This window comes from Lathamus discolor, chromosome 1 (genome assembly GCF_037157495.1).
Source record: "Lathamus discolor isolate bLatDis1 chromosome 1, bLatDis1.hap1, whole genome shotgun sequence".
In the NCBI taxonomy this organism is placed as follows: domain Eukaryota; kingdom Metazoa; phylum Chordata; class Aves; order Psittaciformes; family Psittacidae; genus Lathamus; species Lathamus discolor.
The window spans coordinates 7,504,907-7,518,605 of NC_088884.1; the positions used below are offsets into that span (position 1 = coordinate 7,504,907).

General features: G+C 43.0%; 2 protein-coding genes across 4 annotated transcripts in view; both read right to left on the reverse strand.

The window, feature by feature from the left end:
* Positions 1-7,321, reverse strand: part of MSRB3 (methionine sulfoxide reductase B3) — an 85,300-nt gene extending 77,979 nt beyond the window's left edge. For 2 of the 3 annotated variants that reach the window (XM_065681356.1, XM_065681263.1), the window contains exon 1: positions 6,843-7,055. In XM_065681356.1, the coding sequence (XP_065537428.1) occupies positions 6,843-7,040 (198 nt within the window). In that variant the 5' untranslated portion in view covers positions 7,041-7,055. Of the gene's footprint in view, positions 1-6,842; positions 7,056-7,273 lie in introns of those variants that run through there. The other variant, XM_065681430.1, reaches the window with a different exon arrangement.
* Positions 7,322-7,811: 490 nt separating this feature from the next.
* LEMD3 (LEM domain containing 3) overlaps positions 7,812-13,699 on the reverse strand; it is a 51,987-nt gene continuing 46,099 nt past the window's right edge. The window contains exons 11-13 of the mRNA XM_065681130.1: positions 10,452-10,557; positions 10,281-10,359; positions 7,812-10,029 (exon numbers count right to left, since the gene is read on the reverse strand). Of these exons, the coding sequence (XP_065537202.1) occupies positions 9,866-10,029; positions 10,281-10,359; positions 10,452-10,557 (349 nt within the window). The 3' untranslated portion in view covers positions 7,812-9,865. The remainder of the gene's footprint in view (positions 10,030-10,280; positions 10,360-10,451; positions 10,558-13,699) is intronic.

Here is a 13,699-nt window from a genome sequence, read left to right on the forward strand (position 1 = left end):
AGATTGTCAGTGAAGCATCAGTCACTTGCCTCTGCAGTGAACTGTCTTGTCAATGAAGCTGCAGAAGCTGCTTTTTTTGAGAGAACTTTATCAAAACCTATGAAGCTTTCCTTCTCATGCTTAGAAACTCAATTCAGGTGCATTAGCTGGATAAATATCAGACTGAAATTAGGCACACTCATTCTGAATCACTATATTCATGAGTGATTCATCTTCTCATGAGTGAGACGATGGAGCTATCTTGTGTGTCTGCAACTTTTGCCTGTGGCTGCTCCTCCTCTGACAGGTTAGGAAATTTATCCTACAGCGTTTTGGAAACAAGCTGGGGCAATCACTCAGCAAAGAGCAAGCACCCTGGAGGACTTCTGAAAGGCTTTTCCTTTTCTGAAAGCATGGGAGCAAGCTGGCAACGTCCATTTCTAAAAAGGGGAAAAGAGCAACTGGTGAACTACACAGCCATAGCCTTCCTTCAGCACCCAGAAAGCTTTTGAAACAAGTTTCTAAACAATCCATAAACAGGCAACTGAAACTTAGAAAAGTGATCAGCTGCCAAGATGGACTTGCCTGAATCTCACCCCATCAACAAATGTATTCTCCTTCCTTCTATTCTACAGGCAGAAGGAAAGCAGTAAATCCAACACATCTCAAATATACTTTTTGACAGAGCAAGCTGGAAAAGTACCTTCCTTCAGGGTCAAGGTCCTGTAACATGGGTGCAGAGCTGCTTGAAAAAACACGCTCATCCGGCACTTCTGCTGACTAGGGTCAGAACCCAGCAAGTGGTCTGAGTAAAACTGCCCGGACACCAACCTGGAAGGAGCATGATGCACTCTAAAGAGCTCAACAGGATGTCCTTAATAAAGTGAAGAAACGGTCAAAAATCAGTCAAATAAAAATCAGTACAGCGAAGTACAAAGAACCACCTTTGGACTTCAAAGGAAATCTTCAAACACATAAAACTAAAAGGAAGAATTTCAGACCAAGAGCAGTACTGCAGAAAAGGATGTCAAGGTTACAGTGACAAGAAATTGAGCCAAGGGTGAAACTATTAAAGAAAAAAAAAAAAGACAAATGACAAAAGTTCATTAATAAAGAGAAGAATCAAACAGAACAGCTCAGGAGGGGCTGGGGAGGAAATCTGCTCCCCTCAGGAGCAGTGAGGTATCAACTGGAATACGCCGCTGGTTGGAGATGTAGGCCAGAGGCAATTGAGGAAAGTCCAGAGGAGGAGCAAAGAAAAGAGTGGTTCAGAAAACCAAATCCCCACAAACTTTTTTTTTAAGAACTTGGTTTGTTTAGTCTACAGGAGTGACTGCAGAGATGGCATAATGCTCCGCAAACCTGCATCTTGTCTTAAACAGCATGACATCACTCAGCTATTACACTGCCTATATTACTGTCACAGTCATTACTTGACTGCCATTAGATAAAAATCTACTACTCTGCAATTCATACGTAACAGAGCAACAAAAAAGGCTTGTTTCCCCCCAGACAGCTACTGGATTTCATATTTTAAAAGACTTGGTGGGCAGAGTCTTAGGGTCTTGCAAAGTATCCTTTGTAAACCTTCCCAGCATGGTTCAACAACTGCTAAAATAGTTTGTTACAATCCAGCACCTCTCAAGTTCAGAGGCAAGTAGGAGAGCTGCCCTGTGGTTTGGGATGAGCGATGCCAGGTTCTAATAGGAGATAGAAACCAGCAGCATCTGATGGGTCCCTTCCTAAAGGAGCCACTAATGTGCTACGCAAGTTGGTGGTGATCTTGTTCCTCACATGTGCTTGTTTTTAAGTAAAAGCAAGAACACATAAACCAAGTACGTACACTGACAATTTGGTTTCTCTTATGAGATGTTAGAAGGTGTGCTGTCACCACAGTGTATTTTTCCACTGTATATACAGAAGACCTAATGAAACAGTAATTTAAATCCTGAAAGCAAATAGGAAAAAAAGAAGGTACAGTCTAAAAGTACAGTTCCCACATCAAGCAGTTAAATACTAAGGCTCTGACCAAAAGGGCTGATATTCTTTTTCTGCAGCCACTTGAAAGCCAAGATGATAAAGCTACAGAAAACCCAAATCACTACTTATGGAGCTTCTGAATTTGCATCTCGGGCCTTTAACTTCACAGAGCTGGCTCATCCACCTCAGCTTTCCTGCCTGTCCCTGAGCTGGCAGCCTATGCATCTGTTCCCATCTTATTACCTTCTCTCCCTCCAACTCCTGCTATGGCTACTGGCAGCGCTGTTGGTACAACAGAGCAGAAGCCCAAGCCACTATCTGATCTGCAAGCCTCAGTTTCAGCATCATGAAGACACTGAATGGATCACTCACACATGAAGGCACTGCTGGATCACTCACTAGTGCAAATCTGACTTGCACTAGGTGTTAGCTGTGACTGCTTGTCATCAGGACACATGAGGGATCTGCACTGGGTTTATGTTTAACATCAAGCTTCTACCCAGGCAGCAGGATGGTGACAGTCTGACCTGGATGACAAAGCCTGCTTGGGCAAAGTTAACCATTTTTCTTAGCTGATTTGAGCAAGTACAGCAAGTTTACATCAGACCAACCGTTGGCTCTTGAACCTGCCACAGGAAGCCCAAGGCCAGACTCTATGCTGTCAAACGCTGGCTGCTTGAACTGAAAGGGACATCCACATGGCTTACACCCCAGCCAGCCCACCACATGGGTTCTCAAAGTGTTAAAATCACCTGCACTCTCCGTGTGTGCAGACAGGAACAAGAACAGGGCAATCCCTCAGCCAGAGCCACCATTTTCTGTGCTGTTTTGTTTGACCACGACTGGCACAGCTCACATCCCCAGGAAGCTGCTAAGGTTCCTTGTGTTGATTTTACTTTTTTTTTTTCCCATTTTCATTGTGCAGTTGGAGTGAAAGTGGTGGCATTTGCCAGCTACTTTCCATCAGCACTATTGTTATTGCGTGGTAGCAGGGATTTGTTTTCCATCAGGTGAAACACAAAGGCGTTGCCCCTGTTTGAAAGAACAGAGTCAAAAGAGACCCCTGGGGAAATACTTCTAAATGCCATGCACGACACTTTTAAGATCTCTTGGATGTGGTACTACATCCCAACAGAACAACGTGTTAGCACACTGCATACATTCTGCTAAGCTGCTGCCCAGATTTGAAATAAATCATTAATCCTGGTGTTCCAATGCTACTGAAAGAGTGAACTGGGGAGCTCTGCAGAAGACCCGTCCTTGGACGCTGTGCAACGCGCAGAAGCTGAATCATGTTTAAATCCCAAACTTAGTGGAAAGATCACTTCCAGGGCTCAGCCTAAATACAGAAGTACTTATGCTATTAATCATGTTACAAAACAATGCTAAACTATCACCTAAGTCAGTGAAGACAGCAAAATCATGTTGGCGCCTTATAAGTTTCAGCACTGTTCTAGCCTCGTCTGGGCTAGTATCATTCAATTCCTCAGGTCTTAAAGTCGTTATCGAGAAAAGCCTCTTTATCCCCAGTTCCAGTTGTTAGATTGTGTGGTTTTCAGATAATGCTATTGGAACTGAGGTTGCTAAATGAGAACCAGAAGGCTGGAGCTAAGCAGATAAATTATAATTTTCAGTTACCTCACCATAAGTGGCATTCCCAAAGAATTCTTTCTACCCTATTTTCAGACAAAACATAAGGATCACCATCTTTACAGATTAAGGACACGAAAATTCCCATTAAAACTCAGACTGACATTCTTCATCTTCTGGTGTAAGTTAATGATGAAATATGTGCTCCCTTCCTTTTCTTAAGTGTTTGGTTGGAAGTTACTTTTAAAACATTGCTGGTTGGTTACACATTCACAAATTTCCATGAAGGAGGACTTCAATCTTTAGTTTTGTGTGGTTGGGTTTTTTTAGCTAGTACATATTAATAGTTCACTGAGAACCTAAGATCTTTCTGAGGCAAATGAAGCATCCAAAAAGATAATACAATCCCAACAAAGCAACAAGAGTGAGGGAAGGAAAAGTTAACCTGTAGTCACTTCCTACTCTGAAACACTAAAAGGAAAAGGCTCAAAAAGCTGGCAAGTTTTTTGTTGTTACGTTTTAAAGACCTCCCACTTGTGTAAAGAAAGTAGCTTCTAAATAACTCCATGTATGGACATGATTATTCCAGAGCAAAAAACACCCTAGCCCTGAAGCCTGTTCCAAAATAAGCATACCGGTTACTCAGGGAAAGATAAATCCATACCCGACTTTATACTACAGTAATTCCTACACACCATCATAAATACCCAAGGAATTTGAGGGTCCAGTTTTCTGGGAGTTTTTTGGCTAAAGGAACACTTAAATCAGAGCTAGACCAAGCTATAATTAGGCTGATGGTTTCTCTCACTTTCCCAGCAATTAAAGACTCCAGAGCTTAAATTCATAGTCTGGGTGCTGTGAAAACTGCAGCTTTTCATAAAATAAAGAAAAAGAATAGAAAGGGGGGAAAATGGCCATCTTCCCAACCTATGAGTAATATAATGCTGCACTCTAAAGAGCCAAAGAGTTGCTCTGTAATGAGGACACACTCACTTGAATTCTGCGGCTCAATAGAGCTACCTCAAAATTGGATGGCTTTGCTGCATCACCAGCTTGTAGTGATGCCAGTCTGGTGCAGACCGGCAGACTTCTTAACCTTCTGTCTGAGAAGATTAAATCCTTAACAGAGCGATCTCTTCTCTCCCCCTTCTCCCTCCTGTTCCCCCAGCTTTTAGAATAAATAACAAAGGAACCATTAACAATCCCCCTAAAAGGGAATCTTCATTTTCTTGCATTTCTAATATAATAAAAATGCTGGACCTCCAGTGACACAGAAACAAGTGTCATATTACGAAGCTGACAAAATGTGAGTAGGTAAACAAGATCCTCCCTTACCTTCATAAATATCAGGGCAAAGGACCAAATGCCTTCCTCATGGGGAAGTTTCCCTTAACCAACAGCTGTTAGGAATTCTTACAGTATGTACAAACATAAAAATGCGTATTAACCAAATCCCTGTGAGAGCATTTAAACGCCACCACTTGGAAAAATAAGCAAGGTCATTCAGTCAAAAGATTTTATTTTTGTCTAGGATCAACTGCTTTATATGGCTTTGCTACCGAATATAGAAACATTACCCCATACACAAAGGCACTGCTTTTAAAGACTGTGCTTTTGAGGGGAAAACAGGATTCTTTTTTCCTCCCAAAGAACGTTTTCAAACGTGTATTATAAAGATCCAAGGAATGCCAGACAGGAAAAGGACCAACCAACCACATTCTGGAATGAACTATATATGGCTTCACTAACTTTCGTGGTTTTGAGAAATCAATGCAGAACTTTATTTGAAACTGAATTATCTTCTTTCCTCTCGGAATTCCAGGATCATTTGGCAACTGTGGCGTGCTATTCACCACATTTAATTCTCTGCTTAGATTTTAAAAGACAGTTAAGAAACACTGTTCTAAAATAAGCCATGTGTACAGCGAGGCAGGCGATTCTCTTACAAACTATGAGCAAATGTCTGATTAAGATGACAAGCCACAGGGAAACTACTTCCAGAATCAGACTTAAAGGGCACCGTTACCAACCAAATTTGGCAGACAAGGAATCATGACAAACTGCAAAGGCATGCAGCAGTGCAATAAAAAGTTGGGAATCCCTGGCAAATAAGACAGTAAGCACTCGTGTCAATTCCGCAAGGGCAAGAACATCACCGGGGTGAATTCTAAGCATCAAACACTGGATTCAGCTGAACGGCACTGTGCCAGAGGGCGAGTGGAGCTGGCTCTTCCACTTAAGAGACCGCCTGCCATAAACAAGCCACATGGGGCAAGGCAAAGGATCTGCCTCTTGCAGATACCTCATTCTGACATCAGCATTTCTAAGAGGGTGCAGCTTCAGAACCAGCCCCGTACCAACAGCAAGCTTAAAGGAAAAAGAAATAAAAGTGTAACATATAGAACGTTATATAAAGGATAACATATATAACGTAAGGCTCTGTGCTTCCCTAAAAGGTGCGTTTAAGGTCAGAACTCTTACAGAGATCAGATGTTTATCACTAGAGAGCAGTGGGCATGTAGCCTTATCTGTGGACATCTGCCGTTAGACTTGATAGTTTTGACACACAGTTATCCCTGTTTAAGATCACCGCATCTTTATGCTGACGGGACGATAACTGGAATTTCAGCTCAAGCAGAAAAGCCAGCACTTATAGCAAACTTGTCAAATGTCACAGGAAGCCTGACAGACTGTCATTTCTGTATCCAAATAAAGCTTGGAGAGGGGACAGCAAGAAATACATTTTTTGCATCGATTGTATTTGTCAGTAGCACAACGCAAAACAAACACAGTGCGCGCCCCGAGCTCCCTTACAAAAACACGACCGAATTCTGAACGCGTCTATGAAGTTTAAGCTCCTTTTTTGACCAATGAAGCACAACTCACGGAGCAGGGGACCGCAGCAGAGCTGAACTAACTGCGCAGCCGGTGAACGGCCGCTTCACCCCGCCAGCTGCGCTGCTGTACCCCAGAAACGATCTACCTCTCTTCTGAGTCAGAAGTGGCACCTACAGCCAGGGACACCGGGGCTCAGGCGATGCGGGCACCACCGGCACCCCACAGCATCACGGCCGGGCAAACCCCGTCACGGGCCCGCTCCGTAAAACGGGCACAGACCCGGCGCCGCGGCCAGGCCCCGGGGTGCCCCTCGGCGGTGACCCGCTCCCCGTCACGCTTCGCCACAGCCGCGTCAGGTGCGGCCCGACCCCGCCGTCCCCGCTCCTCCCCTCAGCCCGCCGCAGCCCCCGGCCCGGCGGGGGTCCCGCTGCCAGCCGCGGCAGCACGGCTCCTACCTGCGGCTCCTGCGGCGGCCGCCAGCGCCAGGCAGAGCGCGGAGAGCAGCGGCGGCGGCACAGAGCGCATGAGGAGAGGCCCGAGGGAGCAAGCGGGCGAGCGGTCCCAGCCCCCCGGGGCCGCGGTGACGGGCCCGCCGCCCGGGGAGCATGACGGGAAATTCCTGGGCACCGGCGGCCAACGCCAAATATGAACATGGAGCCGGCGCGGCACAACCGGAGGCGGCCGCCAGCACGCCGCAGGGCCGGCCTGGGCCCGGGCAGCCGGCGGTGGGGGCCGGACCCCGTGCCGCCTCGCCGCTGCCGTTTCATGCGGAGGGTCCACCTGCGAAACAGCTTTCCAGCCGCTCCGGCAGGGCCGGGGACAGCAGGGCTCGAGGCCCGGGACCACGGCTCCGAGCGGAGGCAGCCGGGCCGCGGCCCCCACGTACCTGGTGTGCGGCCGGCGGGGCGTCGCGCTGGGGCAGCCGCGGCTCTGCGGGGCGCGACGGCTTCGGCCCCTGGCTCCCGCTGGGGGCTGCAGGCCGAGCGACTGCGCTGAGCTGACGGGCAGGGGAACTGAGGCAGGCCCGACTGCCCGCTCTCCGTATCGGCCAAGGGACAGAAAGGGAGCGAGGGGCAGAGCTACAGCGAAGTTCTCGCCCTGCCACTTTCCTTCCAAAATGAGCAAATGCTCATTAATCATGAACCTAAACCCCCGTTCTATGGTCTCCCCCCCCCCCAACCTTTCACATACAAGCTTAGAACAGCATAGGATAAACGTAACGACAGGGAATTATGCAATCCCTATGTACAAAATCCAAAGTTCAACATTGAAGTCATGTTCAGGGATTAGCTCAGCTCACAGCAGCACCGGTTCAGCTTCAAAGCCTAATAAGCATTTACGATGAATTCATGCCCGCCCCTCACCCCCAGATGAAAAGAGTATCCAAGTCAGAACGACACCCAACTAGCTCGGTGAGACACATATAAAAATCCCTAATAAACCTTTAATTCGAGTTCGGTTTGGTTTTTTGTTTGTTTTTACAGGACAGGGTGACAAATTACAACAAACATCTGAATTTCCTCAAATGTTCAGTTATTATACACATTCCCCTCTGTCTTGCAGGAAGGGACATTGGTCAACTTAACAGGTTTAAGGTAAAATAAGCTGCATAATAGTACATATTACAATAATAAAATGTACAGTGTTTACAAGAAATATACTTTAAGAAGCGAGATAGATGCATTTGCATCGAGGCGACCTTTTAAAATGCCACAAATATTTGTACATTCACTCTTGCAACAGGTCACAAGATGGGGTCACTAAGGTCAGGTTAAACAGATCACTATGATGCACATCAAATACAACAAAATTAGTTTATATACATATATAATACATATACATGTATATTATACATATACATATATGTATATAGTAAAACTCATCAAAATCTACCAGACCTGGCACAATCTACTTACCCATCAAAAATATGTACTTGTCCTTGGTAAGTAGGATTCTGCATGGCTGATTATATATTATATATACTCATTCATTAGCATCTGAGACATAAAACTGAGGATTTAAAATCTTTTTTTTCGGTTTACAAACTCTCCAATAATAAACATGGTGCCCACAAAAGCACAAAGGTAAGGCACAAGAGGATTTTCTGTTGCAGAATAGTGTGCATCATGTTTACTTAACCATAAGAAAAACGTGCATTATTTGTGCAAGTTCATGCTGCAAATCCATCGTATCTACAAAGTAAAGTGAGTTTCAGTAAAGTTTATGGGACTGGTGTGCTTCCAGTCTCACCTCCTACAGGATATTCAGCTGGGTAATTACGTAAAACTGTTGTAGGAGTGGGGATTAGTAAAGCCAATAATCTTAGATTTGCACTGTGCTTCTCAGCAGCAGTTTTGTACTTCTAGGTCAACGTTAGTAAATTTACAAACTCAGAATCACAAGGTTTACTGTTAGCCAGAATTCTAGTTTGCATCAGCCAAAACTGTTGCACGGAAGCATGCACCTTTTTAATTTCAATAGGTAACTGGCTCATATTACAACAAGATGTCATGTATTGGGAAAGTCACTTATTCCCAATGGTATTTTGTCACAGCCCTGGCAATTGTAATAATAAATACAGCTTTTCACAAAATACTTTTTTCCAGTATCTGCCAATTGCTTCTTTATTGCTCACAAATTTGAATTCATTACAATTGGTATCAGACCTTTCACACAAAATCATAGTCAGGTATTTTAATATAAAACCTATAAAAGATATTTAACCTGTATCTAACACTTTAAGGTATTTGGCCTCTTGTCATGATACAGCCAAAACCATATAAAACATTAGGTTTTGAATAAAATAGGAAGCTTATTCACTGCTTCAATGCAGACATCCTCACGGAACACAACCATTTTTGCCACCACCAGCATTTACATTTATATACAAAACCTAGTACATCCGCATTTGGTTCGTCTTCCCTCACACTTATATGCAACCACTAACGCCAGATTAACTTTCCCCATCCCTCAGCTGCAGAAAAGATTCTTATACAGCAACAAAAAAAAAAAAAATATCCTAATATCGACTGAAAAATAAAATTTAACTTATTCACCATCAGGAACTGTAGGTTGGTTGTTACAAAATACCCACAAGATTATTTCACAGGAAACTATGGAAATACAGGAAGTCATCTTTTCTCCATGCTGTTGTATTATCAAAAAACACTTCTTGGTGCAAAAATACAGTCACCACATCTGCAAATGTATAATGAAGTCGGTATTCTTCATGCAAAACTTAAATGCATTGGTTTACTATAGCCCCGGAAAACATCCTGAAGCAATTCTTCTTCTTTTTGTCAGCTCAGTATTACTGCCTCATTGCTAAGTTCCTTTGGAAACAAGATTTCTGGAACGTTCAAACTTTTATTTAATTCATTAAAGTATTACATACAAAAAGCACTAAAAAAGGAAGACGGCAGCCGAACAGGAAAAACCCTGTTGCAAGTAACAGTCCTAGCAGTTGTACGAAGTCTTCTCAGGAACCTCCCTGAGAATTAGTTGTGCCTGTCCGAAGACGCAGATGTGACATAGAGTTCATGTGTTTGTTCGATGGCTTCAGTGGAGTGCTACAAGTAAGAGCCTGGGGAAAACGATGATGATACCGATCTAGCCGCAGGTATTTTACCGTTACCAGCTTTCCTATAAGGCAAAGAAATAGGAAAAGAGAAGCCTTCCAGCTCAGTATTATTACACGTTGCTTCAGGAAGTAACACACACAAACACATTATTACACTGAAACAAGTTTACTAGGTGATAACTACTGAAGAGATCCAGATTTTGTTACAACTCAATAACTTATACATAAAACATTTTACCATTTAAAAGAATTCCAGCTGCACCCATCTTCTGTCATTCCCACCCATGTTTTGTTACAAACCCCCATTCCTTACCATCAAACCAAGAGCCATGTAATGCCTTGAAAGCCTTTCCAGCATATTCTGGAGAGAGACACTTGACGTATACACAGCCCTGCAATTAACAAAGAGAGGGGGCTGGGTTTCTTTAAAGTCCAGCAGACAGGGATGAACAATGTATTAACACGAGACTGGGAAGACACTAACCTCACGTGAATTTTTGTCAACAGCAATATGAACAATTCCATCATTATCACTGCATTTCTCCAAAATTGCTTCTTGAATTGCTAGATGCCAGTGATCGCCTATTTCCCTACGCAAACAATGAAAGGTTTAATTAAGCATATCTGGATTTTAACATTCACAACAATCTCATCCTTCCCCACTGAGTTTGTTTGCTCTGTAACTTGACATCCTTTTCTGTTAAACGCCTTTGAGACAGATTTAGTACTTCAGCGATTGAATATTCAAGTACACTGGGTCCTACAGACCACTTGTAGAAAATTCAGCTCTAAGAATCAAAAGGAATAATCTGCATTTTAACAAGGGGGGTTATCTTGTTCCAGCAGCCTGCCATCACCTTCCCGTCTGAAACAGCAAGCAGTCTTAAACTCCTTTTCCCACAACCTGCTTGGACAAGCTTGTTGTTCCAAGGAGTAGGCCACTTCTAGGCCGTTCCTACTGCAATGGAAGAAGAGCAAGGGAAGACAACAGCATAAAGGCCTCTCCCCCTTTACTGTATCACCTTTACCAGCAGTCACAGAAGCAACATGACGCGTCAGGCTTCAGCAGGCTGACAGAGCTTTTCAGCTATTCATGCACTGTTCATCACTGAAATAGCTATTCACTATCCCAAACAAAGCATCAAATTGCATTTGTCCCATAGGGTACTGATAGAATATGTCAACCTAGACAATCCAGAAATAGAAGTTGTTAAAAATCAGATGCTGATTTTTGGGGCTTTTCACAATATTGTCAATCAGTCTTCAGGTACATCATTACAAAAGACACAAGTCCATGTATTTTTGTGAAGGTACTGCAGGGAACTCTCATCCTAATAAATCTAAGCAGAGAAAGAACAATTTCAACAGCCTTAATACGCCTTTAAGCCTTCCTGAATAGTCTTTACACAAAAAACAACGAACTTATTCTTTCAATAATACTATCAAGAGCTTTGGGTCGTTTTAAAGACTTTTCTCTACATAGCGCCAAAAATTCTTGAAATATTTCATTTTCTTTCCTCCTAATTCATGAAAAAGAATGTGGCGGGGGATGGAATGTACACAGGGAGGTTAATTAGTATGGGATGTTACCTGAATCTGTCAAGCAGGACACTAACACAACAAGTGAGGGACTCTGGCAACAAGGAATGTCGGATTTGTTTCTGTCATTTGACCTTGACTGGTCAGAGGATCGGACTTTCCAGTTGATGCCCCTTACAAAGGCAGATCATATATAAACAAGGAAAACATGTGGAAAAGGGACACAAGGGTGCAAAGAAGATCCAAATGAAGGTCCTAGTGGAAGAGAGACTTTCCAGTGGGAAACACAATTTAAAAGCCTACAAAAGTTAGAAGATGATTCCTACTCAGGTTGGAAGAAAGAAGTGTTTTGTTTTTTACTAGGTAGCTTAAAATGAAGGGATTATACAAGTCGCCTTCCCCTGCTCTGACTGGGTGAACAACAGTATTCTCTAAATAACATGCCGTGCACCGGATGTTAGGGAAATTAAGTCATTCCAAGTTGCAAAAGCCAAGACCTTTACAGGTCCCCTCCAACCTAAACTATTCTACAATTCTATGAAATCTTTACTTCGGTGGATTCCCTCCCAGCCCAGGACTCATGTCCACAGTTTGAGAAGCATGCTGTCAGCAGCAGCAAGCCCGCTATAGTAAGTAGAGATCATTTTGTTAAAAGCAATTGTCTTGGCTGTGCACTCTTCCAAAACACTGAAGTCATTGCATTGCCCCTAAGTGCTCATTTCCTGTTTGCAAATCAAGTAGAAGGGTATTCTAAATCTAGTTTGCTTCTGGGTGTTTTGCAGACCTGGGACATGTAACATTATGAGTTATTAACTAACTGTGATTTCCCATAACGAAACAGGCTCCTAATGAGAGTGACTTGTCCTTCCCTGATCCCGAACATGTATGGTCCGTTAGCTGTCAATGAGTCTTGCAGGAATGCTACCCATGCTTTATGAACCATTCTTTAGTAAAGACTTCAGTGGTACATGCAGAAACACTAAAATGGGCTTATCCAAATGATTAAGATTGGTATTTTAAAAACCAGGTTTGTGTATGGCATAGTAAATGCCTAGAACATATGCCCCAACTTAAGTCTGCTGCTGTGGCCTGAGGGTTCATAATCGTCAGGTAAATGTTCTGACTTCTGGCAGCAGAAAGATTATTTACTCTGTTAGCACTAATACAAATTAACTGGTGTATTCCCCAGACAATTCTCAGGTCAAGAGAAAAGCCCTCTATTACAGATGGCTGCTTTTACCAGCTATTGGCATATTGTTGAAAAGTACTTAGTCATTTACTGTTAGTATACAATAGTTTGACTGAAATAGCAGCTAAAAAATGATTTTGTTAAACATAGCTTGCCCCTGCGGTAAATGTCAAAACGGTATTTGGCAATCTAATCACATTACTGGTACATTCTGCATTTCAGGTCATCAGTGATTGTGTTCATTCCTTCCAGATCTGGGACCGGAACATAAATCTCCTTCCTCTTTTGACATAAGCAATTCAATAAAGTAGTTTGTCTTGCACTGAGGGTTTTGGATGGTGGGGTTTTGTGTTCATTTATTTAGGGGTTTTGGTTGGTTTTTTAAAGATTACTCCCAAGATTTTGATAAAAAGTACTTCCTTAAGCACCAGTCCTCTGCAAGACAGTTCTTGGAAGAGGAATGGGCTAGGGGATGCAATATGGAATTGGATGAAATATCCCACCTACAACTGTAATTCAGCAGTCCAATAACAGACCTAGGTCAACTTCCAAAAGAAAAGGTCTACAAAAAGTGAATGTATTAGAAGCTTCAAAATAGCTAATTGGACATAGACACTACAGAGAAGTGTCAAAAGAGAACAAATCTTAGTCTATAATGATTCTTTTCTTTTTAATGCACTTGCTGGGCATAGACTGCATCAGGACTGAAAAACACTGAAGTTCACAGCAAAGATAAAACCTGTAAAGTGAGATTGCCGTGACAAAAAATAACACCTCAGTTACTAGTTCCACAACAGCCATTAACAACAGCCATTGTGAACAGCTAACATTTTGAAACAAGAAGGTAACCAATCCAGCATGCCAGTAAGTATTACAGTGAAGTTTCAGGAATGGATTTATTCCAGTACTACTCAGACTAACCAATAGAGCTCATGAAGCCTCCTTTGTAGCAAAGACAATAAGGACATTAATCGCACCCAGAATTCTGAGCAAATCTTATCTTT